This window comes from Spermophilus citellus (assembly GCF_964194105.1).
Source record: "Spermophilus citellus genome assembly, chromosome: 6".
Lineage (NCBI taxonomy): Eukaryota > Metazoa > Chordata > Mammalia > Rodentia > Sciuridae > Spermophilus > Spermophilus citellus.
The window spans coordinates 8,828,889-8,851,099 of NC_138187.1; the positions used below are offsets into that span (position 1 = coordinate 8,828,889).

The 22,211-nt window shown below is 58.5% G+C and overlaps 3 protein-coding genes across 8 annotated transcripts in view; 1 reads left to right on the forward strand and 2 right to left on the reverse strand.

The window, feature by feature from the left end:
• AXIN1 (axin 1) overlaps positions 1 to 14,334 on the forward strand; it is a 37,961-nt gene extending 23,627 nt beyond the window's left edge. For 2 of the 3 annotated variants that reach the window (XM_081297078.1, XM_081297079.1), the window contains 8 exons: positions 576 to 672; positions 4,659 to 4,796; positions 7,561 to 8,084; positions 8,502 to 8,672; positions 10,286 to 10,528; positions 12,027 to 12,134; positions 13,413 to 13,580; positions 14,140 to 14,334. In XM_081297078.1, coding sequence (XP_081153204.1) covers positions 576 to 672; positions 4,659 to 4,796; positions 7,561 to 8,084; positions 8,502 to 8,672; positions 10,286 to 10,528; positions 12,027 to 12,134; positions 13,413 to 13,580; positions 14,140 to 14,266 — 1,576 coding nt within the window. In that variant the 3' untranslated portion in view covers positions 14,267 to 14,334. The remainder of the gene's footprint in view (positions 1 to 575; positions 673 to 4,658; positions 4,797 to 7,560; positions 8,085 to 8,501; positions 8,673 to 10,285; positions 10,529 to 12,026; positions 12,135 to 13,412; positions 13,581 to 14,139) is intronic. The other variant, XM_081297077.1, reaches the window with a different exon arrangement.
• Positions 14,335 to 15,037: 703 nt separating this feature from the next.
• On the reverse strand, positions 15,038 to 18,018 carry PDIA2 (protein disulfide isomerase family A member 2). Of its 2 annotated transcripts, XM_081297618.1 has the most exons (10): positions 17,793 to 18,018; positions 17,003 to 17,209; positions 16,801 to 16,934; positions 16,587 to 16,724; positions 16,404 to 16,520; positions 16,207 to 16,332; positions 15,941 to 16,138; positions 15,724 to 15,844; positions 15,466 to 15,647; positions 15,038 to 15,365 (listed from the first exon to the last, which is right to left on the reverse strand). In XM_081297618.1, the coding sequence occupies exons 1-10, from the start codon at positions 18,001 to 18,003 to the stop codon at positions 15,210 to 15,212; spliced, it is 1,590 nt and encodes a 529-aa protein (XP_081153744.1). In that variant the 5' UTR covers positions 18,004 to 18,018; the 3' UTR covers positions 15,038 to 15,209. The 2 variants fall into 2 exon arrangements, with proteins under 2 accessions (XP_081153744.1, XP_081153743.1); XM_081297617.1 differs by lacking the exon at positions 17,793 to 18,018 and having other exon boundaries at positions 17,003 to 17,616.
• A 136-nt stretch (positions 18,019 to 18,154) lies between these two features.
• On the reverse strand, positions 18,155 to 22,002 carry ARHGDIG (Rho GDP dissociation inhibitor gamma). 3 transcript variants are annotated; one of them, XM_081297621.1, is made up of 6 exons: positions 21,850 to 22,002; positions 19,149 to 19,328; positions 18,983 to 19,066; positions 18,725 to 18,801; positions 18,581 to 18,644; positions 18,155 to 18,501 (listed from the first exon to the last, which is right to left on the reverse strand). In XM_081297621.1, the coding sequence occupies exons 1-6, from the start codon at positions 21,869 to 21,871 to the stop codon at positions 18,302 to 18,304; spliced, it is 627 nt and encodes a 208-aa protein (XP_081153747.1). In that variant the 5' UTR covers positions 21,872 to 22,002; the 3' UTR covers positions 18,155 to 18,301. The 3 variants fall into 3 exon arrangements, with proteins under 3 accessions (XP_081153747.1, XP_081153748.1, XP_081153746.1); XM_081297622.1 differs by lacking the exon at positions 21,850 to 22,002 and adding an exon at positions 20,021 to 20,492; XM_081297620.1 differs by lacking the exon at positions 21,850 to 22,002 and adding an exon at positions 20,021 to 20,236 and having other exon boundaries at positions 18,743 to 18,801.
• Positions 22,003 to 22,211: the final 209 nt, after the last annotated feature.

Below are 22,211 nucleotides of genomic sequence, written 5' to 3' on the forward strand. Positions count from 1 at the left end.
TGCCACTCAGATCTGTCTCTGCACTGGCCTGGAGGAGACAGTCCACAGTGTTGTGGGAAGTCCAGCATTCAGCAGTCTTGGGGCATCTCAGCTGCTCCTTCTGCAGCCCTCACATGTTGTGGTCCGTTTGGCAGCCCCTTGCAGGCACATCATGGCCCTGGCCTAGGGACAAAGCAGGGTCTGCAGATGTTTCAATGAAGAGCCAAGCCAGCAGTCACTAACTGAAGCTTTGCAACCACACACTGTCACCTATTCTAACCCTGCCCTTCAGAAATCAGCTTCGAGATGTAAAGCAAGCAGAGCTGAATTTTGTTGAAATGCTCAGTAAATACTAGCTGGAGGAACATACTGTGGCTAAGCTCCTGGGCTTTGCTATCATGTATGAATGTGTGTGTTATGCAAGTCTGTATGTGTGAGAGTACATCCATGCCTATGAGCATGCGTGTGCTGTCCTGTGTACGTAAGCACGTGGACTGCTGTACTCTGGTGGTTGTTGCCACCATCACTGATTGACTGGTGCTCTTTGGAGCCTTGTTTCCCCTGTGAGTTAACAGCTGCCATTTTTCTCTGCACAGGGATGGAGTCCCCCCATACCGGACCCGTAAGCAGCACCGTAGGGAGATGCAGGAGAGCATCCAAGTCAACGGGAGGGTACCTCTACCTCACATTCCTGTAAGTACAAGCCCCACCATGCTCCCTGTTCTCGTTCAGAGTGGGGCCACAGGGGCAGACAAGCCGGAGAGGCAGGTGCCTGACTTCCTAGAGGCTCAGTCCCCTCCAGGCACCTGCTCTGACCTGGATGACTCTGGAGCAGCAGTGTTGCAAGCACCGTTTGCCTGAGCCCCAGGCTGGGGGCTGCACAGCCGTGCATGGTGGCAGGACCTGTCCTACACTTGGCTTCATGGTACTCTTTTCCTGTTGCTGTGAGCAAGATGCCCACTTGAGGGAGAGCAACTTGAAGCTTTCTTCGTGACATGGAGCCCAGCTCTGGCCTTCTGCAGCCCCCTGACAGTTTCTGTGAAAGCTGGCACTGCTGTGCTCCAGGAGAACTTTGAGAATCAGCTTTTTTGAGGCTGAACAGTAGGCATCTCTGCTCAGACACCTTGACTACAAGGCTGCCTGAGTTTTGCCTCCTGGACCAAGTCACAGCGGCTCCTCAAGTGCTGGCGGCTACGAGCATTCACAGCCAATCTCCATTGGCAGAGTACCCTTGTCTACAAATGGAGCAGTTGGCTTTCCTTACTCTGGCATACTGATGTTGAGCAGAAAGATGCTTTAGGGGAGATGAGGGAAGCTAGTTGTTGCACGTTGCCCCTGGGCTCTACAGTGGTGAAGGGGGAACCGAGCAGGTGTTCAGGAGCCTCACACATATTCAGGCTGCACTTCTTAGTTGTGTCTTTTAGCTTTTGGGGCAGAACCTTTAATTTCCAAATTAGGAAACCATGTTCATGGTTGAGAAGAGAGATGCTTGTTTATTCTTTCTTCTGGGAGAAGAATGGGTGGGTAGCTGTGTTGTCTCCCTGCTGTCCACTTACAAAATCAGAGAATGCTGTAGGCTTTGTGTATGCAGTGGTGTGTATGTTCATCTGCACATGTCCTCAGGTGCCTGCCACTCATGCGTCTGGAGCAGCCTGGGCCTCAGCAGAGCAGACAGCCTGTTCCCAGCCAGGCCTCCCTGCAGGATATGTGTTTCTCAGCTCCTGTGCATGGCAGGAGCACAGATGTGCTTAGTAGGTATCTACACTCAGACCAGGGCTCAAGTAGAGACCTGGAAGAGGAAAGGCGGCAAGAATAAGGGGGACATACCCTGTACTCAGGACTGGTGTGCCCCTGACCCCACCAGCACAGCAGCAGTCTAGGCATCAAGTCAGTGAAAGTAAATTACGGTTCATGAGTCCACACCAGTGTGATGGGAGTGGGTACCTCACAACACCCCCTGTGCATGGGGAGGACCTCTCAAGCCAGTGCTGAAGTCTGGCCAGAGGGGACCTGTGAACACAGGGGAGTGAGATTGGCCAGAAGTTGCAGTGCCGGTGCAGGGTGAGGGCCTTCTGCAGCCAACCTCTGATTTTCAGAAGCCAAGCATTCTGGACACTAGGGGAGACTAAGACCAAGGAGGCTTCAGGCGTGTTAGAAGGAGGGAGGTCCTTGTGGCAGGAAATTTCAGCAAGACCAGGGTGTAGGGGACAGTGGGCAGCTGAGCCCTCTTGGATGCTCTCTCTGCCATTCGTGCCGCCTTGCTGAACCTTGACGATAAAAACTGTTTGATTGAGTGGGTGAGTTAAACATAAAATAGAGAGTGTTAAAAAAGCCTGAAGAGCACATTGGTGAGCTGGGTCCAGGCTTGAAGCACTTCTTCCAATGCAGCAGAGAAGGGCTAGAGGCTAGTCGCTGGGAGCCTGTTCTGGGTGGGGAACACAGATCCCAGGTTCCCGATAATCACAGGAACTCAGGAAGACAGAACTGAGGAGGCGTGGGTGTTGGTAGGCCCAGAGCCCTGCCCTTTCCTCAACCCCACGGCCCTTGTGCTTGGGCCCTTTGCTGCAAGGTAGGGTGTGCTGCATCTTGCGGGAAGCAATGGTGTGAAGTTCCATCCATGAGCTCCTCCTTCAAGGACAGCTCTGGAGTAGATACCTCTTTCCTGTTGGGACCTGTCAGTCAGGGTGTGGCTGGCAACAGGTGGGTCTGGTCCCCTAGACAGTACCAACTTGGAATGGGGTGTCACCATGTGCTGCCCAGGAGCCTGTGCGCTCCCTTTCACTAGAGGAACAATCTGCAGAGGCAGGGAGTCCAAGGATCTGGCTTGGGGCTTGCAGTAGGTGGGCCAACCAGGACCTGTGGCCTCCTGTTGGAACTGCAAACACCGTGTACCTGTCTGGGGGTCTGTTTTATTCAGAAAGTGCCTTGTTCTGAGCCCTGCATGTCATGTTTCTCAGCCTTTGCTTGGGTTTCTTTCTCCCCTATACTACTTGGTCTCTCCTCTGGTCTTGTAGGTGAGACATGGGTATGCACGTCAGGGCTGTGCAGTGTCTGCTGCTGGGAGGGCAGGGGGGAAAGCACAGGCGACGCAGCCCCCTGCCCACATCTTCCCCACTTGGCCTTGAGCCCCCATCACTAGAGGCCAGATTCTGCATGACCTCAGAGGGGCAGCCATCTGCTGGCTGTCCTCAGGCCACCTCCCTTGTCCACTAGAGCCCCTCTCTGCTCCTAGCTTAGGAGGAGCTGGGTCCTTTCCAGCTTAGACCTTGGTGGCTTGAATTAGGTGTGGGTGTGAGTGGCGCTGGGAATGGAATCCAGGGCCTCACCCATGCTAGAAAAGCACGTCACTGAGCTATATCCCCAGCCCTTTTTATTTTATTTTTGAGACAGGCTTTTTTTTTTTTTTTTTTTTTTTTTTTTTAAGAGAGAGGAGAGGGGGGGGGAGAGAGAGAGAGAGAATTTATTTATTTATTTTTTATTTTAGTTCTCGGCGGACACAACATCTTTGTTTGTATGTGGTGCTGAGGATCGAACCCCGGCCACACGCATGCCAGGCGAGCGCGCTACCGCTTGAGCCACATCCCCAGCCCTTGAGACAGGCTTTTGACAAGTTGTCCAGGCTGGCCTTGAACTTGCAGTCCTACTGCACCATACTGGCTTGGAGTTTTAAATACATTTTGTCACAGGGACATCATGGGGTGGGTAAGATTGGCCTGAGCCCTATGTGACAGGAGTGCCTTTACAGGGTCAGGCTGCTGCGTCCACAGCTGTCCTGTGCTCAGAGGTGGCATTTCCTTGCTTTTGCTCAGTGCACTCCAGCTAGTGCAGATGGATCTGTGGAGCGTGCAGGTTACTGGCCAGGCCAGCAGCTGTATGGTCGTGCAGGCCTACTGATGATCTTGCGGCTGTTTTAAGGTTCAAATTATTTTAAGGTAAAGCCTCCCCAAAAGTTAAAAGCACTGTCACTATAAAACGTTTCAGATTTACCTTCTTTTAGAAAGGAAAATTTCTGGGCTGGGATGTAGCTCAGTGGCAAAGCGTCTGCCTTGCATTCGCAAAGCCCTGGGTTCGACCCCCAGTTCCAAAAAAGACAAAAAAAAAGAACCCCACCAAGACAGGAAAATTTCTTGAATTCCAGAGCTCTCCCTGTGCTCTGAGTTTTGTGCCTCCCATGCTTTAGCAGACCCCTGTGTCCACACCGATCCATGCACACTCCAGTATGGCACTACTGGCAGGCCTGTCATGGGTCCCTGCCAGACAGAGGCCCTGAAGGTGCCCTGGCACCACATACCCACCTTGGGCCTGCTGGCAGCCATGCCACATGGGTTATCTTTAGACTCTCGTCCTTGGTGGCCTTGTGCACTGAGCCTTTGCATGCTCCCCTGGTGTCATGCCCTCAGTGCTTTCATGAGCACAGGCTGCAGGTGCTCAGCACAGGGCGCAGTGCTGGGTTCAGAGTGCTACAGCCTGCTCATTCAGCCTCCAAGTCTGTCGTCCCTAGAGTCCCTACCTCTGGGCTGAGTGCAGACAAGGGCAGGGGCAATGAGAAAGTGTGCTGGAGTAAGAGGGAAGAAGAGCACCTGCTGTAGACAGAAACTGTCCTCAGCACACATGCTGATGACCACAGAGGCGGAGGCCTCTGTGTGGGGCATGCTGCCTATGCCCATGTCTTCCTGCAGCGTACCTACCGAATGCCAAAGGAGATCCGCGTGGAGCCACACAAGTTTGCTGAGGAACTTATCCACCGCCTGGAGGCTGTCCAGCGCACGCGGGAGGCTGAGGAGAAGCTGGAGGAGCGGCTGAAGCGTGTACGGATGGTGAGTGGGCTGTGCTCAGAGCTGCATCTGCACTGCCGTGTGTTCCCCCACTCGGATCCTTGAGGTCAGCCCAGCCCCTGCTCCTCCTGGCACCATGCTCCTCTGACCCTCTTGTCTGGCACTCTGCACCCTAGCAGCACCTTCTCACTCTCACAGGCCTAGGGGGCCATGTGGCCCTGTACTGGGAGGAGACCCTCAGGCTCCCAGCACCTGACAGACCGACCGGGTGGTGGGCCATGCAGCCCTTTGTGCTGTGCCCCATTGGTGGCCTGGGCCACCTGAGGCAGATAGCCAGTGCTGCAGACTCTTCATCCTGGCCTTCCCCTTCCTGTCAAGACCACCACATGGGACTCACACCCTGGGCTTCTCTGTGCCACTCATAGAAAGGCCTCCTCTGCTCTCCTTGCAGTGTTTGGTGACCATAAATACTTTGAAAATGCAGGCATTCCTATTTATATGAGTTTCCATACCTGAAGTTCAAACTGTGATGTCTAAGGAATTATTTCTCCACCACTCCCTTGATGTCCTTATTTAACCTGTGGGCTCAGCCCCCCCCAGGCCCTAACACCCCCAGCAGGCTTGCCTTCTCATTTGGCTCACTCACACTGCCCAGGTGAGCACACAGAAGAGCCAGCAGTGCTGGTCTGGGGACAAGTGATTGGGCAGATGCTCCTCATGTAGTGTAGTAGGGAACAGACCTGGTTCCCTTGCCACTGAGACCAGCAGCCGCCTTTCCCCCCACCCCCACCCCGGGCAGCAGAGCATGAGTGTGAGAAGGTGCTGGTGGGGACTTCCCATATGCTAGTTAGTTCACCCTCTCCACATCCCTGGGGATGACTCAGTGGTTCCCCAAAGTTCAAGAATCTGCCTGAGGCCACCTGCCAGCAGCGGTGTACAGGCCTCACTGCCAGGAGGTTCTGGCAGACAGGAGTGAGATGCTGTCAGGTGAGCTGCTATTCACAGGAGCAGCTCTCTTGTCTGGACACTCTGTGATGTGGCCCAGGAGCCATGTCGCAGCTGGCATCTGGTGGCACTGATGGTGCTAAGTGTGCACACACTGGGCCAGCCCTCTGGGGGTGCCAGCGGAAGCCTCATTGGGTAGTTGAAGAGGAATGTACATAGCTTTGTCCCCAAACCCAAATATTTGGAGCAGCCTTAGCATGCAATCGGAGCTTCCAGTGCTGAGCCCTGGGTTTCTGTTGTGACCTTGTTAGTGTTTCAGTGTACATAGCAGTGTCTCAGACTTCATCCTCTGCTATGAGAACGGCCCTGGGCACATCACAGCTAGCTCTAGAAATGTGCTCAGGGCAGACCAGGAGAGTGCCACACTGAGCTCACACAGTGGGGCTGCTCAGCTACCTCAGCCCTGCCCACCCCCCAACTGGCCAGATGGGGTGGCTCTGCCCTGGGCAGGAGGACAGTGTGTACCAGCTCAGCAGGACCTGGCCGGCTGCCCCATGGGAACAGAACTACCTTCTCTGACTCAGAAAGAAGCATGTGTCTCCCTGATACCAACTGGGGGTGGGGAGTTCTGTAGGTAGATTCTTCCAGCTCAGGCTCCCCTCAAGCTATCACTACCATGGGCTGCCTCCACTTCTGGGCATGGTACCTCTTCCAAGCAGTCCACAGTGATCCCAGTCTGCCCCATGTACTGTTCTCATTATGATGTAGATGGTAGTCCTTTTTATGAAGGAATAGTCTCATATCTTTAAAATGTATTTATAACCATATTATTAAAATAAATTATTATCACTATAAAATTTTGAAAATAAAAACACCAAGAAGATAGTAAAACCATTAGCTGCAGTTAAATTAATCTAGTGTTCCAAACCCAACCAGGGTGGTGGGTGTAGCCCAGAGGTCAAGCTCTTGCCAGCATATTTGAGGACCTGGGTCTAGTCCCCAGCACCCACGATGAATAGACCCCAAGTTGGATCCTGCAGATGCAGAACCATTAGGACGATCTGACTGTCCTCAGGCATCTGGCCTTCCCCTCTCTACTGCTGCCTTAGGAATAGTGGCATTGCCAGTCCAGAGATACCCTTAGCTAAGAGCTGTCCCCCAGAGTTCCCAAGCCCCATAGGCAGGCAGCATCCACTAGCTATGCTCTGTCCCACAGGTCCCACAGGTGCCAATCGACCAGCCACCCTGCATGTGCCTCGGCAGCTCTGGTACACAGGTCCTAACTGCTTCGATGCTTTTGCATTTGTGAGGAATTTGGTGTTCAGTATCTTGAAATGTGTTTGTATTAAAGTGGGTTGTAAGTGGGTGCAGTGGCCACGCCTATGGTCCCAGCTGCAGGTTGTAAGTGGGTGCACTCCTGTGGTCCCAGCTGCAGGTTGTAAATGGGTATAGTGGTGCGTGTCTGTGGTCCCAGCTGCTCAGGAGCTGTTGTAGGACATATGTATGGCAGTAAAATTAAGGAAAGGAAAAAAACAATTAAAAAAAATACTTTATTGAGAAACTTAGGAAAACTAAGTCCAGGAAGAGTTTTGTCAGTGGCTCCCCTCGGTGTTTATCCTCTTGCCACTGCCCTCAGCCTGCAGAATGGAGTCAGCAGGGTCCAAGGAGGCTCCAGGGCCCTTGAAGGCTTGAGCTCGTGGTGTCCTGGAATTGGACATCTCTTCCTGGCCTGACCACATCCTGAGGGGGGACAGTGTCTCTTGACCTCTGAATCACACTTGCCAGTCCTTGCTCTCATTTGGCGCTCCAATGTGAGGTTTCTGGGTGCAACTGGTGCTGAAGGTGCTGCCTGTCCCCACAGGAGGAAGAAGGTGAGGATGGAGACCTCCCCTCTGGGCCCCCGGGGCTGAATCACAAGCTGCCTCCTGCCCCAGCCTGGCACCACTTCCCACCCCGCTATGTGGATGTGGGCTGTGGCGGGCTGCGGGATGCCCATGAGGAGAACCCCGAAAGCATCCTGGACGAGCATGTGCAGCGGGTCATGAGGACACCTGGCTGCCAGTCCCCTGGGCCTGGCCACCGCTCCCCCGACAGTGGGCACATGGCAAAGATGGTGACATTGGGGGGTGCAGCTTTGGGCCATGGGAAGCACATGCCCAGGTCCGGGATGAAGCTGGATGTGGCTGGCCTGCACCACCACAGGCACGTTCATCACCACCTGCACCACGGCACATCCAGGCCCAAGGAGCAGCTGGAGGCCGAGGCTTCTCGCAGAGCCCAGAGCAGCTTCACATGGGGCCCAGAGCCTCACGGTCACGCAACCAAGTCCCGTGGCTGCTCAGAGAATACAGGCGCTATCCCCAACACTTGTGACCTGGCCTGTGGGTGAGTTCTGCACCATTGGCTGCTTTGGGAATGGCGGGGTCCTTGTCCTGTACATGATGGTGAGTGGCCAGCAGCAGGGCCAGGGTGCCAGGCTATCCCTGTGGAGGCCCGAGCTTCCCTAGAAAGTCATAGGAAACCTGGGCAGGAGCCAGGTGGGGTCCAGGCACAGGATCAGGGTCTGGGTAAGGAGGGTCTGCTTGGCCCTGAGATAGGAGGTGGAGGTCAGGGCTGCAGTCCACCGTGTTTCTCCTGGTGGGTTGTGGGTGACCAGTATAGCTTCCCGTGGTGTGCTCAGGCAGCAGCAGACTGTTGTAGAGGTAGCCACCTTGCAGTGGGCACAGTGCCCTTCTGTGGAGTGTCAGGGGCTCAGAAGGCCATGGAGAAGGTCAGGGCAACCCCCAGGTCTTGCTCTCACAGGGGAAAGGCAGGCGCACCTTCCAAAAGGAGCTCCAAGAAGGTGGACCCTGGGAAGAGTGGCAGCACCGAGGTGCCGGGTCCTGCCGAGGACGCAGAGAAGAACCAGAAGATCATGCAGTGGATCATCGAGGGGGAGAAGGAGATCAGCAGGCACAGGAAGGCTGGCCATGGGTGAGTGCCCACAGCGCCGGCCCCCTCCCCAGAGCTAGCCAGCAGCCTCTCCAAGGGCACAGAAGCCCTCCTGCTCTGTGGAGGTTATTCCTGGCTTTGGGCCATAAGCCCTCCCCCCGAGGGGGCCAGCTCAGGACAGGAAAGCCAGCAGCCGTGGGAGATGCCATCTGCTCTCACTTGCTTGTTCCCAGCCTTGAGGACAGAGGCTACTCTGGGGTGGTGTGGAGTGAGGGCCCCAGGGCCAGCACCACATGTTGTGGACCTCAGTATCAGCTCACTCCCCTGTATCATCCCATGTCCCTTGTGTGTCCAATGCCACAGAGAGGTGTCAGCCCATACCTGGCCAGCACAGACCACCCTCTTGAGGACTTGAAGAGAGTAATGGGAGCCCTATCTGCCAGTGGGGCTTGGGATTGTCAGGGGAGGCAACTGTCCATCCCCTTTGTTTGGGGCCACAGAGCCTGTCCCCAGGGTTTCAGGGAGCCCTGTCCAGCTCGGGCTAGGGTGTGGGTGGGCTTGTGGTTTCTCTCCAATGGTTTTTACAAAGGATGGTGGGCTGTGTCCCAAACATTTCCCCAAGAAAGGCAGTTTCTGTGGTTGAAGAGATAGTGTGCATGGATAGCCCTTGGGGTAGGGGGGCTACCTTCAGTGTGGGCTGCTCCTGGCGAGTGTCATGGAGGCAGGTGAGCTAGGGCTGGGTGCCCTGGCCCTGTCTTGAGGTGCCCCTGCCTGAGGCGACAGCCCTCTCTGATGTCTCCCCCATGGCCCAGAGACTGCTGTGTCTCTGCTGACTGTTCAAGGGTTCATTGGTGGGGTGTTGTGGATGGAGAACACATTTCCAGGGCACAGTGAGGGGAAGGCTGTGATTGTTAAGTGGGAAAATCAGGGAAAACTACATGCGTACCTTCAGGCCAGCTATGTTATGTGCTTTTAGTGGGTAAGGGGATGTGTATGTACTGAAAGTGGCTATTTATAAATTAGGGTATTGTGAATTATTTAGTTTTTCTTTTAATTTCCTGTATATTCCAGGTTTTCCACCATGGACTTTTTTTTTTTTTTTTTTTTTTTTGGTGGTGCTAAGGGTTGAACCCAAGGCCTTACGTGTGCTAAGCAAGTGCTCTGCCACTGAGCTATATGTGCCCAGTCCTGAAAACTTATTTTTATTTTTACTCTTTAAATTTTTGGTACTGGGGATTAAACCCAGGGATTTAACCACTGGGCTATATCCTCCAACCCTCTTTTTATTTATTTTTTTTGAGACGGGGTCTCTGTAAGTTGCTTAGGGCCTTGCTAATTTGGTGAGACTGGACTCAAATTTGCCATCCTCTTGCCTCTGTCTCCTGAGAAGCTGGAATTTCAGGCATGCACCATAAATAATTTCTTTTTAATTAACAATAGTATGTATAGTATATGGTGTATGGTTTTAAAGAGTTTGCATATATTGTATATGGTTCACATCTCAGTAAAGCTGCTAAAAATGAAGTTGAAAAACCCACGAGACAGGAATGTACCTGCTGAGTGCTAGGAGCTCACCAGCCCCTGAAGCCGGCTTCAGGCCTCAGCTGCTCCCGCCCAGTGCACTGGGACTGCCATGCTTGTCCTTGCTCCCCAAGGTCTTCGGGAGCGAGGAAGCAGCAGGTTCACGAGAGCTCCAGGCCCTTGTCCGTCGAGCGCCCTGGGGCTGTGCACCCCTGGGTGAGTGCCCAGCTCCGCAATGCTGTCCAGCCCTCACATCTCTTCATTCAAGACCCCACGATGCCTCCCAACCCGGCCCCCAACCCCTTGACCCAGCTGGAGGAGGCCCGCAGGCGTCTGGAAGAGGAGGAGAGAGCCAGCAAGCTGCCCTCCAAGCAGAGGTGGGTGCAGGCACTTGATCAGACAGCCTGCTGCCCCTCTGCTGAGGCTGCAGGTGGCCCTGCTGTGGGTCTAGGTGGGATACCGGATGTCGCCACTGCCCCTGGGGGAGGAGAGCTGGCGTGTTCTCTGGCACCTGTTCTGGTGGAGGCCACAGATCCCCAACTCAGCAGGGACAGGTGACCGTCAGCCGCTGGGTAATCTGGGCTCTGTGGTGGGCAGGACTGCAGCCAGCACTGAGGCCCAAGCGCCACACCTGCCGCCTGCCCCTTGAGGCAGCATCTCCCCTCTAGGGCAGCAGCATTTTCTCTCCAGGCGAGAATGCGCTTCTGACCCTTTGGCTGGAATTCCCAGTGGGTCAGGTCTCTGTGATACGTAGAGATGTGTCCCTCACCAGGTCCTGGGCCATGGTCACAGAGGCCCCTGTTTCCCTCAGAAGTTACTGGCCCTTCACTGAGCATCTCGGGTCCTCCCAGCTGTGGGGCTGCCCTATTCTGGGCTGCCTAGAGGATAAGGCTGGGTTCAGCAGGCTTCCAGCCCATCTGCTACACTGGTGTCAGGTGACACTGCCCTGCCACAGACCTGTAACAGGCTCTGAGCCTGCACCCACTTCAGAGCCAGGGTGACAGTCACCTGAACCGAAGGGGCAGCCACATTGCTGTTAGCCTTCTTCACTCCTCCTCTTTGTAGGGACATTCCCTCTTGGTGCTGAGATCCTATGCATGTCTGGTTGGAGCCTGCCCTAGTCTGGGTGGGGTGCTCTAGGAAGACACCTGCTGTGGTTTTCTCCTGGCCTGGGACATCAGCTGATCCACAGGAGCTGCCTCTGCTGTGCATTTTGGGGTGCAGTTCCCATGCCATGGTTCCATCTGGTGGCTCCAGCAACTCCAGGTGTAGGGAGAACCCTGGAATTGCTGGGTTTATCTGTCTGTCCAGGGGATGGGCTTTTTGCAAGCAGCTAGATATACGGAACAAAGCAGAGAAGGACGTGGCCTTGGGCCTTGTGGGCCCTGCCCAGGCTGGTCAGGGTGGAAATCATTCTCAGGGCAGTTCAGCAGCCTATCCAGACATGGGGCCCTGCAGAAGGGCACTGTGACCCCAGGACAGGTCTCCCTCATAGGACCAGGGATCCCCCAGGGGCTCCAGATTGCCGAGTAGGGCCCCTGTGCTTCAGGGGAGGCTGCAGGTGGGCTCTGCAGCACAGAGGGTCGTCCCTAAGGATGAAGCATAGCTTTAACTCCCAGATCAGTGCTCCCAAGTCATGTCTCAACTCAGAACTCAGAAACCTGGGGCTGTGCACCCCTGGGTGAGTGCCCAGCTCTACAATGCTGTCCAGCCCTCGCATCTCTTCAAACGTGGTGCTCCAGACCCAACAGTCAGGCGCCCTGGTGTGGCGTCCCCTCCACCTCCCACAAGCACATTCCCCTCCCCTTGCCCTTGGCCTTCTGTCTGGCAGCACTGGCCGTGGTCCCCTCCCCAGTGACGCGGGTTGTTCTCTAGGTATGTGCAGGCGGTTATGCAGCGGGGACGCACCTGCGTCAGGCCAGCGTGCACACCTGTGCTGAGCGTGGTGCCAGCCGTGTCGGACTTGGAGCTCTCCGAGACAGAGTACGTGTGCCTGGAGGGTCCTCCACTGCCACCTACCCCAGCCAGTCTGGCACACCCCTGCCAGGTCGAGTAGCTGTTCTGGGCATGAGTCCAGGCACCATGTCTGAGGCAGTTCTGGAGAAGGGGGCACCAGCTCCCACCTTTCCTCCCATCCCTGTCTAGGAAGTCACTGCTGCCCTGTGGAGATAGGCCAGGGTGCATCTGGGCCCGTGGCCTGTCCACACAGGCACTCCTACTTTGTGCTTGCCTGTGCCCAGGCTGGGGTGCGTGGGGTCGCAGCCATGTCCCTTGAAATGGTACCAGGGGCTTTAGACAGGGCTCACTTGGTGTGGTTCATGGACAGTGTGACTGGCCAGAGCCAGGAACGAGGACCTGCCCTGCTGCACATGGAAATGGCCGACCTCCCCCTTCCTGGTTCCTGCTCCAGGCAGGTGTGGGGGGCTCACCCCAAAGAGGGGCGTAAGGATGGGATCCACTGTGTAAACAAGGGACTGCAGAGCCCCCGCTCCAGAGCACTCCTCACCTGCTCCTCCTGTCCCTGGAGAAGCATGTCCATTGGAGTGGCACTTCTCTAATGGCCTCCGTGAGCTCTGAGAGTACAGTACTGAGGGAAGGTCTAGAAACACAGGTGCCTGGGAGCTTGGTGTGCAAAAGAGTTACACTGCCAAGGTGGCCCATTCACCTGGGGGCAGGGAGACAAGTGCCCATTGTTGCCTTCCTGCCATGAGATTGGCTCTGGAAGCTTCTGGTGTGCCCAGCTCAGGGACCCGAGGCCAGGCCCTGTTGTGTCTGAGCAGCCTTTGGGAGCACAGGGTCGTGACCTGCCTTCCCAGATCTAGCAGCCGTGTGGCACCTGCCAGGAAAGGGCGCACCTCCTTCTGGGCAGGATGTTGTATTGGCCTCATCGGCCCTGGAGGTTTGGCCAGCTGTAGCCAGTGGGAACTTTTGCTTTGAGGTCTGATTGCCCTGTCCTGGCCCTTCGGATATTTCAAGAGCTTCAGAACTTAGGTATTAGTTGGGTACTAGGGAGTGGCCACCTGGTTGTGGGGACAGCAAGTGCTCTGCCTGGCTACAGCAAGAAGCCGTGTGCCTACTTCATGTGGCGGGTGGGCACTATCTCCCACCAGGCAATAGGACCTGTCCTGGTAGGCCACTGAGGACTGGCCAGGGTGACTTCCATGTGGGCAGGGTCTTTGCAGGTGTGGAGCTGCTGAGCGAGGGCCCCAGCTGCCCTGAGCAGGCACCAGCAGGCCCAGTAGCTGCTACTCTCTCCTGCAGGACGAGGGCACAGCGGAGGGCGGGCAGCGGAAGTGCCCAGCCCTGCGACAGCATCGTTGTGGCCTACTACTTCTGCGGGGAGCCCATTCCCTACCGGACCCTGGTGCGGGGCCGCACAGTCACCCTGGGCCAGTTCAAGGACTTGCTGACCAAGAAGGGCAGCTACAGGTAAGAAGAGAATCTGGGGCCTTAGTGAGGTGCCGCTGTGCAGGAAGAGCTGCTTTCCCACCTCCTCCTGCCCTCGTCTGCACCCTCAGCCTACTGCTCCCAGTCCTGGGTGTTGCCTGCTGCTCCATACTGGGCAGGTGGGGGAGTGGGTAGCATCAGGTCTGTGTCTAAAGGTGGGGAAACAGGCCCAAACAGGTCGGTGTATGTGCTGGGCTGACCTGGGCTCCAGCCTCACAATTCAGCTCCTCCTGCTGAGGCCTCCGGATCCCTGAGAAGGGCAGAGGGTGGAGAGGGCCCTGAAGGCCAACCTCAGAGTCAGGTGGAGGCTGCTAGGTCAGTCTCTGTCACCGAGTGGCTACGGAAAGAGCCCAGCTCTCCACGCCCGCCTGCTCCTCATCACAGCACCTGGGCCTGACCAGGGCTCCCAGGGCTCTGGACACTTCCCAGCAGGCAGGGAGCTGGCAGCACCACAGTGGTCACTGCACCATATGGCTGCATGTGGACGCAACTTGTGGGCTCTGGGAGAAACCCCTCTCACTGGCTGCGGCCCCATCCCCAGGTACTACTTCAAGAAGGTGAGCGACGAGTTCGACTGTGGGGTGGTGTTTGAGGAGGTTCGAGAGGACGCGGCTGTCCTGCCCATCTTTGAGGAGAAGATCATCGGCAAGGTGGAGAAGGTGGACTGACATGAGGCCAGCACAGCACAGCTTCGGAGCCTGGGGTCGCGGGGAGTACCCAGCAGTGCCCTTGGTACCTCAGAGCAGTCCCAAGGCTGGTCTGTCCTGCCCAGGAGAGGGAGGCCCACCACAGCAATAGCAGAGTCCCCGAGCCAGGCTACCTGCCTGGAGCTGCAGGAGACCCCAGCAGCCCCTGCTGCCCACCTCGCAACCCGCAGGCCTCACTGGTCCCGAACGCCAGTGTCACTGCTCCCCCTGGACTTGCCCCGGCACCCGGTCAGGCCCAGGCTGGGTGCAGGGGCCCCTGCAGATTGTACTTGTCACTGAGTGCCTTCAACATGCCCTCTCTCGCCTGTCACTGTGTGAATCCCGCAATGAGCACTGTGGGGCCTGTCTCTGGCTGCCAGCTCAGCGGGTGGGGACCCTCCTTTCTAAGGGCCCATGTAAATATGTACATTTCTCAGGCCAGGGCCAGCAGGGGGCTGACCCAGCCGTTTTCCATGCAATGACTTGTACAATGATCTTTTCAAGGTACTTGGATAGCAATGAAATAAAAATTTTTGGAGCTGCCTTGGCTGTGGAGTGACTGACTACAGCTGATGGGCCCAGCTGAGCCCTGCCATCCTCAGACCCATCAGTGAAGGTCATGGTGGAGGGGGGCACTACAGGCAATGGCTGCAGAAAGGCCCCACATGGTGCAGCGGGCCCAGGAGGCTGAGGCTGGCCACGGCCGTGCTGCCAGCCTTGCCAGGAACCACACACTCAGTCCAGGAGCAAAGCTCTTTATTCACGGAGCACAGCTTCTCCAGCCAGGATCACCTGCCACTTGCAGTTGGCAGTGATGTGGTGGCTACAGCTCCTCCCGGGGCCCCACACTGGAATTGGCTAGTGGCTCCTAGAAAGGGTCACAGAGGCCCAGCTCAGCTCTGCCCTCAGCCCACCCCAAGTCCTGTCAGCCCCACCTGGAGGTGACCTGCCCAGGGCTTAGAACCCTGGATGGGGTGCATACCTGGAAGGGGGCTGTGGGTGCCTCTGCTGGCAGCTCACCCCCACTGTCCAGGAACTTGGAAAAGCTCTCCAGGTCCCTGTTGCCCTTGTATTCCATCATCTGGGGAAGAATGGGAAGCTAAAGGTGCTTCCTGCTACAGCCCACCTGCGTCAGCCCGGAGCCAGGCCTGACTGCCCCAGCCCCAGCCCTAGTTCCTCACCTTCCGATCCCGCCCTGCGGGGAAGTACAGGAGCCTGGGGAAGCCAGACACAGTGAAGGCCTCCAGCTCATTAGCCGTAGCGTCCAGCTCGGCAATGATGATGTCTTCGTGGTCCCTGTACTTCTCAGCTAGTGCCTCCCAGGCCGGGGCCATCTCCTTGCAGTGGCTGCACCATGGGGCAACTGTGAGGTATCATACTTGGTTAGCCGGGTCCCCACATACCCACCTACCCACCCACCCACCAGCCTCAGTACTCACAGAACTTGACAAAGACATTCTTGGTTTCATCGAAAGCCACCTGCTCAAAATTCTTGCCCACAAGGGTCTTGACGGGCCGCTGGTCCCAGTCAGGGGGGACCTCTTGGCTTAGCAGGTAGGGCTGTGGGCCAGGCCGGGAGCTCTGGTGTTGTGTGGGGAAGGACCCCAGGAGTGGCTATGCCCTCCCTGCCCCACCCTGTGGCTCTAGCCAGCTCACCTTGAGTTTCCCACTGAAGACCATCTGGCAGAAGGCTGCCACGGAGGCTGAGGTGATAGGCCCCCCGCCAGGGGGTGCATACTTCTTAGTGGTCTCAATGTTAACCAAGCGCAGGGTGGGGGCCTCCTCAGCCTTGAGACCAAAGTACTGCAGTACGTGGTCATTGCTGGCATCCACGTCCACCACCACAAACAGCACCTGCCAGCAGAGAGTCCATGCTGGGCATCTTGCCACCGTGTCACCCCTTCCTCCTGGTCCCCCATTACCTGCCCCCTGAGCGGGGGAGCCGCCTCCCGGAAGCCCTCCAGGAGCTCCCTATGTGAAGCCAGCGTCTGGTTGACAAACAGCAGCAGGTGGTTGAGGATCCTGGCGCTGAAGATCCTCCGGGAGGTCTGTGGAATGGTTTCCTGTGACTCCCAGGGCCCAGCCAGCCAGCTCTGCACCCCCAGGCAGCTGAGCTCACCTGGTTGCTGAACTCCGTCACCAGGAGCATGCTGTGTGTGATGAGGAAGCGGGACAGGTCCCCCAGGTCCAGACCCAGCTCCTCGTCCACTGGGAAGTCGGCCCGTCCTTCATCGAACTAGACACCAAGAGGGTCACCTAGGGCCATAGCCCTAGCCCTGACCCCTGCCTCAGCGCCACTCACCTTCTTGAAGAGGACCACAGTGTCCTTGGTGAGGCCAAACTTCTGAAACAGCTTTGGCTGGTCAGTGAAGCCAAATGTCATGTCCAGGGCATCGCGGGCCAGGGCCAGGAAGGTGGCCACATCCTCATCCTCCAAGTCCTACACGCCCAGATCTTGTGAGGCTGGCAGGTACCACTACTGCTGCCCCCGTGGCCTGGCCCCCAGCCCAGCCTACCTGGAAGAAGCCGATGACAACCACGTCCCCAGCATCCATCAGTGCCTGTGCACCCTCTTCATCCTCCAGCCGGGTGGCACTGGACCCCACCCGCCGCTTTAGCCACTCAACGATGCCCTTGGCCTCCCGGGGGCCTGTGGAGTGTGCCCTCAGTCTACGCAGGCCCCAGCCCACCCCACCCCAGGCTGTGCCTACCCCACACCTGTGTACTCCTCGGGGTGCGTCCGATTCCCATCACGGAAGAACTTGAGCGTGGGGTACCCTGTCACACCAAACTCCTCCGTCAGCTCCCGCTCCGCAGGCCCATCCACCTTGGCTAGTGTGGCCGTGACCGACTCAGCTGCTAGCAAGGCAGCCGCCTTGCTGTATTCAGGGGCCAGCGCCTTGCAGTGCCCACACCACGGGGCGACTGGGGGATGAGGCCATGAGTGCCAGGCCTGCACAGCCACAGCCCCTCCCTGCAGATCCCGAGGGAGCAGGGGTGTGCTGTGCACACTCTTCTTAGGCCCCACCCAAGCCTGGGCCATGGCAGGGCTGAGATCAGGAGTCAGATTCTCCAGGCCCCCAAGCTTGGGGCACAAGGGACAACAAGGTATGGCTGGGGTTCCTGGGACACACATGGCTGCCTCCTGAGGCTGCCGCGAGGACGGATTTGACATTTATTTACTAGGGTGTCCACAGACCCAGATCCCCATGCTTCTGTAGAGAGCCTGCAGAAAGACCCACCACCAGCAGCTTGGAGAAGTGGCCGTGCGGCAGGACGTCAGCCCGAGGACACAGATGGCCAAACAGGGTGTTCTCATGTCCCCTGGGCCTCCCCGCATAACCACCACCCCTCCACACTCCATCCCAGAGCTCCCTGCCCTAGGGTGCTCCTAGGAAGCTGGAGTGCTGGGCACAGTGCCTCTGGGAAGATCCCCCAGTCCACAGGGCTGGGGCTGGAGACCCTGGGTAGTCCCTGTGGCCCCCAACCCACTGGCCCAAACACTCACAGAACTCCACCAGCAGGGCTGGGTACTCCTGCAGGGCCAGGCCCAGGGTGTGGTGGTCCAACACCAAGACCCCATCCTCCTTGGGGACCTCCTCCCCAGGGGTATCCTCCAGGAGATCCTCTGAGGGTCTCTCAGGTCCCTGTCCCTGTCCCTGTAGGCCTGAGGCCCCCAGCAGGAACAGCAGCAGCACAGGCAGAAGCTGGCCGTCCATGGCAGTGCCGGGCCCGGGAGGCTGGGGTAGATAAGGGGACTGGGGACCAAGCAGCAATCGCCACGTAGCACCTGGGCCCTTTCTCAGGGACGATAAAGCTTGAGAGCACCCCCTTGAGGGAGGGGGAGGCAGAAAGAGGCCACACGGAGGGCAGCGAGACGACATTTAATGGGGCACAGCGCCAGGCGGGATGCAGGACAGAGAGAGGGCAGGGTCTGGTCACTGACCAGGGGCCAGGGAAAGCTTGGGGTCCCTTGCAGCAGTGGACAGAGGTGGGAACAAGGGCCAGAGCCAGGATTCAGCCCTTCCAGTCCTGGCAGACGCGGAGGCCCCACTCCCAGGACAGGTGGGCTGTCTTGTCGTCGTCTGTGAAAAGGGACCTGACAACGTAGGGGCCCCGCACCAGTGCGCCCCTCGGAGCCTCCTCCACTGGAGTCACGAACTCGTACTCCTGAGCCCTGGGGCCATAACTGCCTACCATGTAGACAGCCCTGTCCACTGAGAGAGGGACAGGATGTCAGGGCTGCCCTCCACCTGCCCCACCTCACCCCCACCCGGCCCTCCACACTGCCCTCACCGCGCAGGCCCCTGCGGAAGGTGTGGTGCACACACTTGAGGCCACTGACGATGTCCTTGTTGACCTGTGGGACAGACGGCGTTAAAGGTTCCTCTGGGGCCAGGGCACTGGCCGGCCGGCGCCTCCCACCGCAGCTGCCCTCACCTTGAAGGTAACCTTCACCTGGTAATCAACACCCTCCTTCAGGATGAACGCCTGGCTTTTCAGCGCAGCCAGGTCCCCTGGGAGGGAAATGGCAGGTAAGCTCTAACTCCAGGGCGGGCTCATCCTGCCTCAGGAGCCCCACGTGGGGTGTGGTGCCCTCAGGGTTTCAGGATGGGCCCAGGGACTTGGGATGGGGCACAGGGGTCCTAAGAGGTCTCTGCTCCAGAGACAAATGGTGGTGGTCTGCAGAGGCATTACCTGTGAGGTCCATGGTGATGGGCCCTGGAGCTTGCTCCGAAATCAGCGTCAGCCTGGTCACCTGCACGTTAGGCAGGCTGGGATCTGAGGAGGAGCAATGTCCATAGCATGCCCTGCTGCTCCCCACCCAGGCACAGCCCTCTAGGCCCAGGTTCCAAGCCCATACCCACTACAGGTGGCAAAGTTCCCAGCAGTGCTCTCTTGTACTGGGTGAGGCTCTCGTCCTCAGGGTCCAGCTGCCGGATCTCCAGGGCGCTCTTCTTCCCAGGTGCCTGATACTCTGGCACAGCGTCGTCCAGTGCCTCCTCCAGTGGTGTTGGCCCCCCCTCCTTGTCAGCCAGGAGAACTGGGAGTTGGAGAAGGCATATGAGGTGCTGCCCCCAGCTGATCCTGGCACTGGAGCACCCTGCTGGAGCACCCCCACCTGGCCAGCTGTGCCTCCCACTGCCCAAAGGACTAGGAAGGAGGCAGGTGGTGGAGCTCAGAGGGAGGGTGAACCAGGGAGAGCAGTAAGAGGGCTCCCAGGGCATAGGCAGCATCCCACCTGCCTCTCCCACAAGAGCCCTGGTGGCTGGAGGAGGCTCCCAAGGCACCTGGCCAAGGGGCATCCTTGGGGTGCCAACTTGCTTCTGGCCAGATGTCCATCCAGGGGCCCTCCCTGAGGCCAAACGTGGAGGAATGATGACCCCAAGTGGGGAACCACGGGGCTGGGACTACTGCTAGAGTGATGGCCCCGGGGCCCTCCAGGGGGTCCCTACCTCTGGGCCCTTCCCATAATGCTCTAGCCCCCACCCATGGAGCCTCCAGACTAGGGTTCTCTGGAGCCCCAGCCCCACCTAGGGGAGAGACCCGTGCCTCCCTGACTTCACACGCGCGCGACCCTGGGCTTCCTTCCCCTTGCTGGTTGCTGGGAATCAAGCCCCCACTCCCGCTGGAGTCAGGCCGGGGCAACGCCAGGAGGTCCCCACGCGCCCCCAAAGTTGCCGCCGGGAAGGCCCACCGCCCACGTGGCCGCCACCCGGCCGGCCAGCCGCTCACCTCGGGCGCAAAGCGCCAGCCGGAGCAGTTCCAGCAGCTGCGCCCCCAGCTCGCACGCGTCCAGGCCCAGCATGGTGGCGCGCGGCCCGACGCGGAGCCGCCGCCCGGCTCGGCTCAGCCCCGGCGCGACTGCGGTGAGCTCATCCCGGCCGGGAGCGCCCCCCGCGCCCAGCGCCGCGCCCGCGCCGCGCGCCCCCAGCCGCTCCGCGGACCCCGCGCAGCCCGCAGAGACGCGCGTGTCGCCCGCACGGCGCCGGCACCCGGCCGTCCCCGCCGCCGCCGCCGCCGCCGCCGCCGCGGCCCGCCCCGCCCTGCGGCGCCCGCAGGAGCCGGGGTCTCCCCCGAGCCCTCGGGCGGGGCTGGGGAAGTGCAGCAGGTGCGTTCCCCCTCCCCCCTGTGTCCCCCGGCTCTCATTAGCTGCAGGCGGCCAGGCCACACCTGGGCCCAGCAGCCCTCCGCCGCCCCTCCCCTCCGCCCCCGCGCAGCGTCTGGGCAGCGGGGACTCCCGGGGCCACCTAACTTGGTGCGGGGGCTGGCACGAGCCTAAGGGGACCTCGGCAGGCTGGTCTGAGCACCCTGAAGCTCAGTCTAGGCCACAAACACTAAAGGTTGTGCCCGCAGGGCTGGTTTTTATCTGTAGGGGCCTGGGGACCCAGATAATTCGGGAGGTCCTGCCCTCTGGGAGAGAACCATGAAGAAAATAGAAGGCGAGATGAGGGGGAAGCCAGGGTTTCTTGACACCTGAGAGCTGTGGATGGGTGTGGGGGGTCAGCCAGGGCAGGTGAGGGGTGAGCAGACCCTCCGCAGGAGACAGACCAAAGGCTGGGTCTGAATAAAGGGGGTTGCCCAACACCAGATTGAACCCCCTTTCTTAGACACCTCTACCCCATCCCCATTTCTGGGGACACCCAGGAATCAGACCAGAGCCCCACTGTCTGAGCAAAAGGCCAGCCCTCTGTGCACTCTGGCTGGGTCTTCACCTGGCCAGTCTTTCCAAAACAGAATCCTGCAAAGGGGCCCTGGAGACCCACCCCTGCTGCCCTTTTCTGAAGGACTGGAAGTATTAGGTCACTTGTCTCCAGGGGACAGCTCCAGCTGCTGGTGGCCTATAGCATCCAGATGTTCACTCAGTCTCAAAGCCAGCCTGACACACACCCCACCCTGTCCCCTGCCCACATACAGTGTGTATGGGAGTGGGGAATGGGTGACCTGGGATCTAAGAGGAAGAGTTCCTGCCTATGAAGGTGCCCCCTCCAGCCCCCAGCTCCACTGCCCCATGTCATTCTGGACCCGCACTGCCAGCACTGGTAATGGATTTAGGTGGCCATGTTTGGATGCTCCTGGCCCAAGGCCACCCTACCCACCTCCCTCCATCTGACCTCTGGCGCAGGGAGAATAAATATAACATATAGCATTTCTGCTTCTTATAAAGGGCTTCCTAATGGGGCCTGGAGGGCCTGGGCATATCTCAGGAGGGGATGGCCAAGCTGCTGGAGAAGGGACAGAAAGTGCCTGGACCCTGGGAATCTGGGTAGGGGGTGTTGAGACCTCCCTTCTCCAGTAAACCCCTTTCTATAGTTCCAGGGCACCCTGGATCTCTGCCTGTTCACCTGCTGTCCCACCCAATCTCCTGTGTAGTTAAGGGGATGTGGCCATTCCCCACTCTTCTCCCCAGTCTCTAAGGACCCCTGTTCAGGAACCCACGGTGTCACACACTCCCAGCAACCTCAACCACAGGACAACTTTGACACAGGGAAAAGCCAACACAGCTCCCATAGTGCTGGGAACCACTCGGACCAGCTCATGATCATGGTCAGGGTCACACCAACCTGTGGCACCCACACAGGTCATGTGCGGTGGGTGCCGTGGTTTGCAGAGAAACACTCCTCAGGCTGTCAGAGACCCTTCTGACCCCACAGCAGTGACTGCTGCCGGTCCCGTCCGCCCTGGGGGACACACACTGGCAGCCTGGGACTACCGCAGGCCCGAACCCTTGTTCCTCTCAGGACCCTCCCCTGAGCCTCTATTTGCTGGTTCCGCTCCAGGTCCGAGTCCACGCCCTCCGGGCCCCCTCGTCCAGTGGAAGGTGCGCCTCGCCCCACCTCCCCAGGCTCAGGCCAGGCCAGACCTGGGAGGGCATCCCTGGGTCCCTGTCGCCCCTGTCACTGCCCTGCGCTGCAGGCTCTCCAAC

Bases quoted from the DNA above. Each gene is read 5' to 3' on its own strand.
- PDIA2 (XM_081297617.1), bottom strand. From the start codon at position 17,459: ATGTCAAATCCGTCCTCGCGGCAGCCTCAGGAGGCAGCCATGTGTGTC. The intron at 16,333-16,403 runs GTGAGCTCAGCT...ACCATTCCACAG, and splicing joins TGACGGAGTTCAGCAACCAG to ACCTCCCGGAGGATCTTCAG. The intron at 15,648-15,723 runs GTGAGTACTGAG...GATACCTCACAG, and splicing joins GAATGTCTTTGTCAAGTTCT to TTGCCCCATGGTGCAGCCAC.
- ARHGDIG (XM_081297622.1), bottom strand. From the start codon at position 20,093: ATGCTGGGCCTGGACGCGTGCGAGCTGGGGGCGCAGCTGCTGGAACTG. The intron at 18,802-18,982 runs GTAATGCCTCTG...TTTCCCTCCCAG, and splicing joins CATCACCATGGACCTCACAG to GGGACCTGGCTGCGCTGAAA. The intron at 18,645-18,724 runs GTGAGGGCAGCT...TCTGTCCCACAG, and splicing joins AGGTGAAGGTTACCTTCAAG to GTCAACAAGGACATCGTCAG.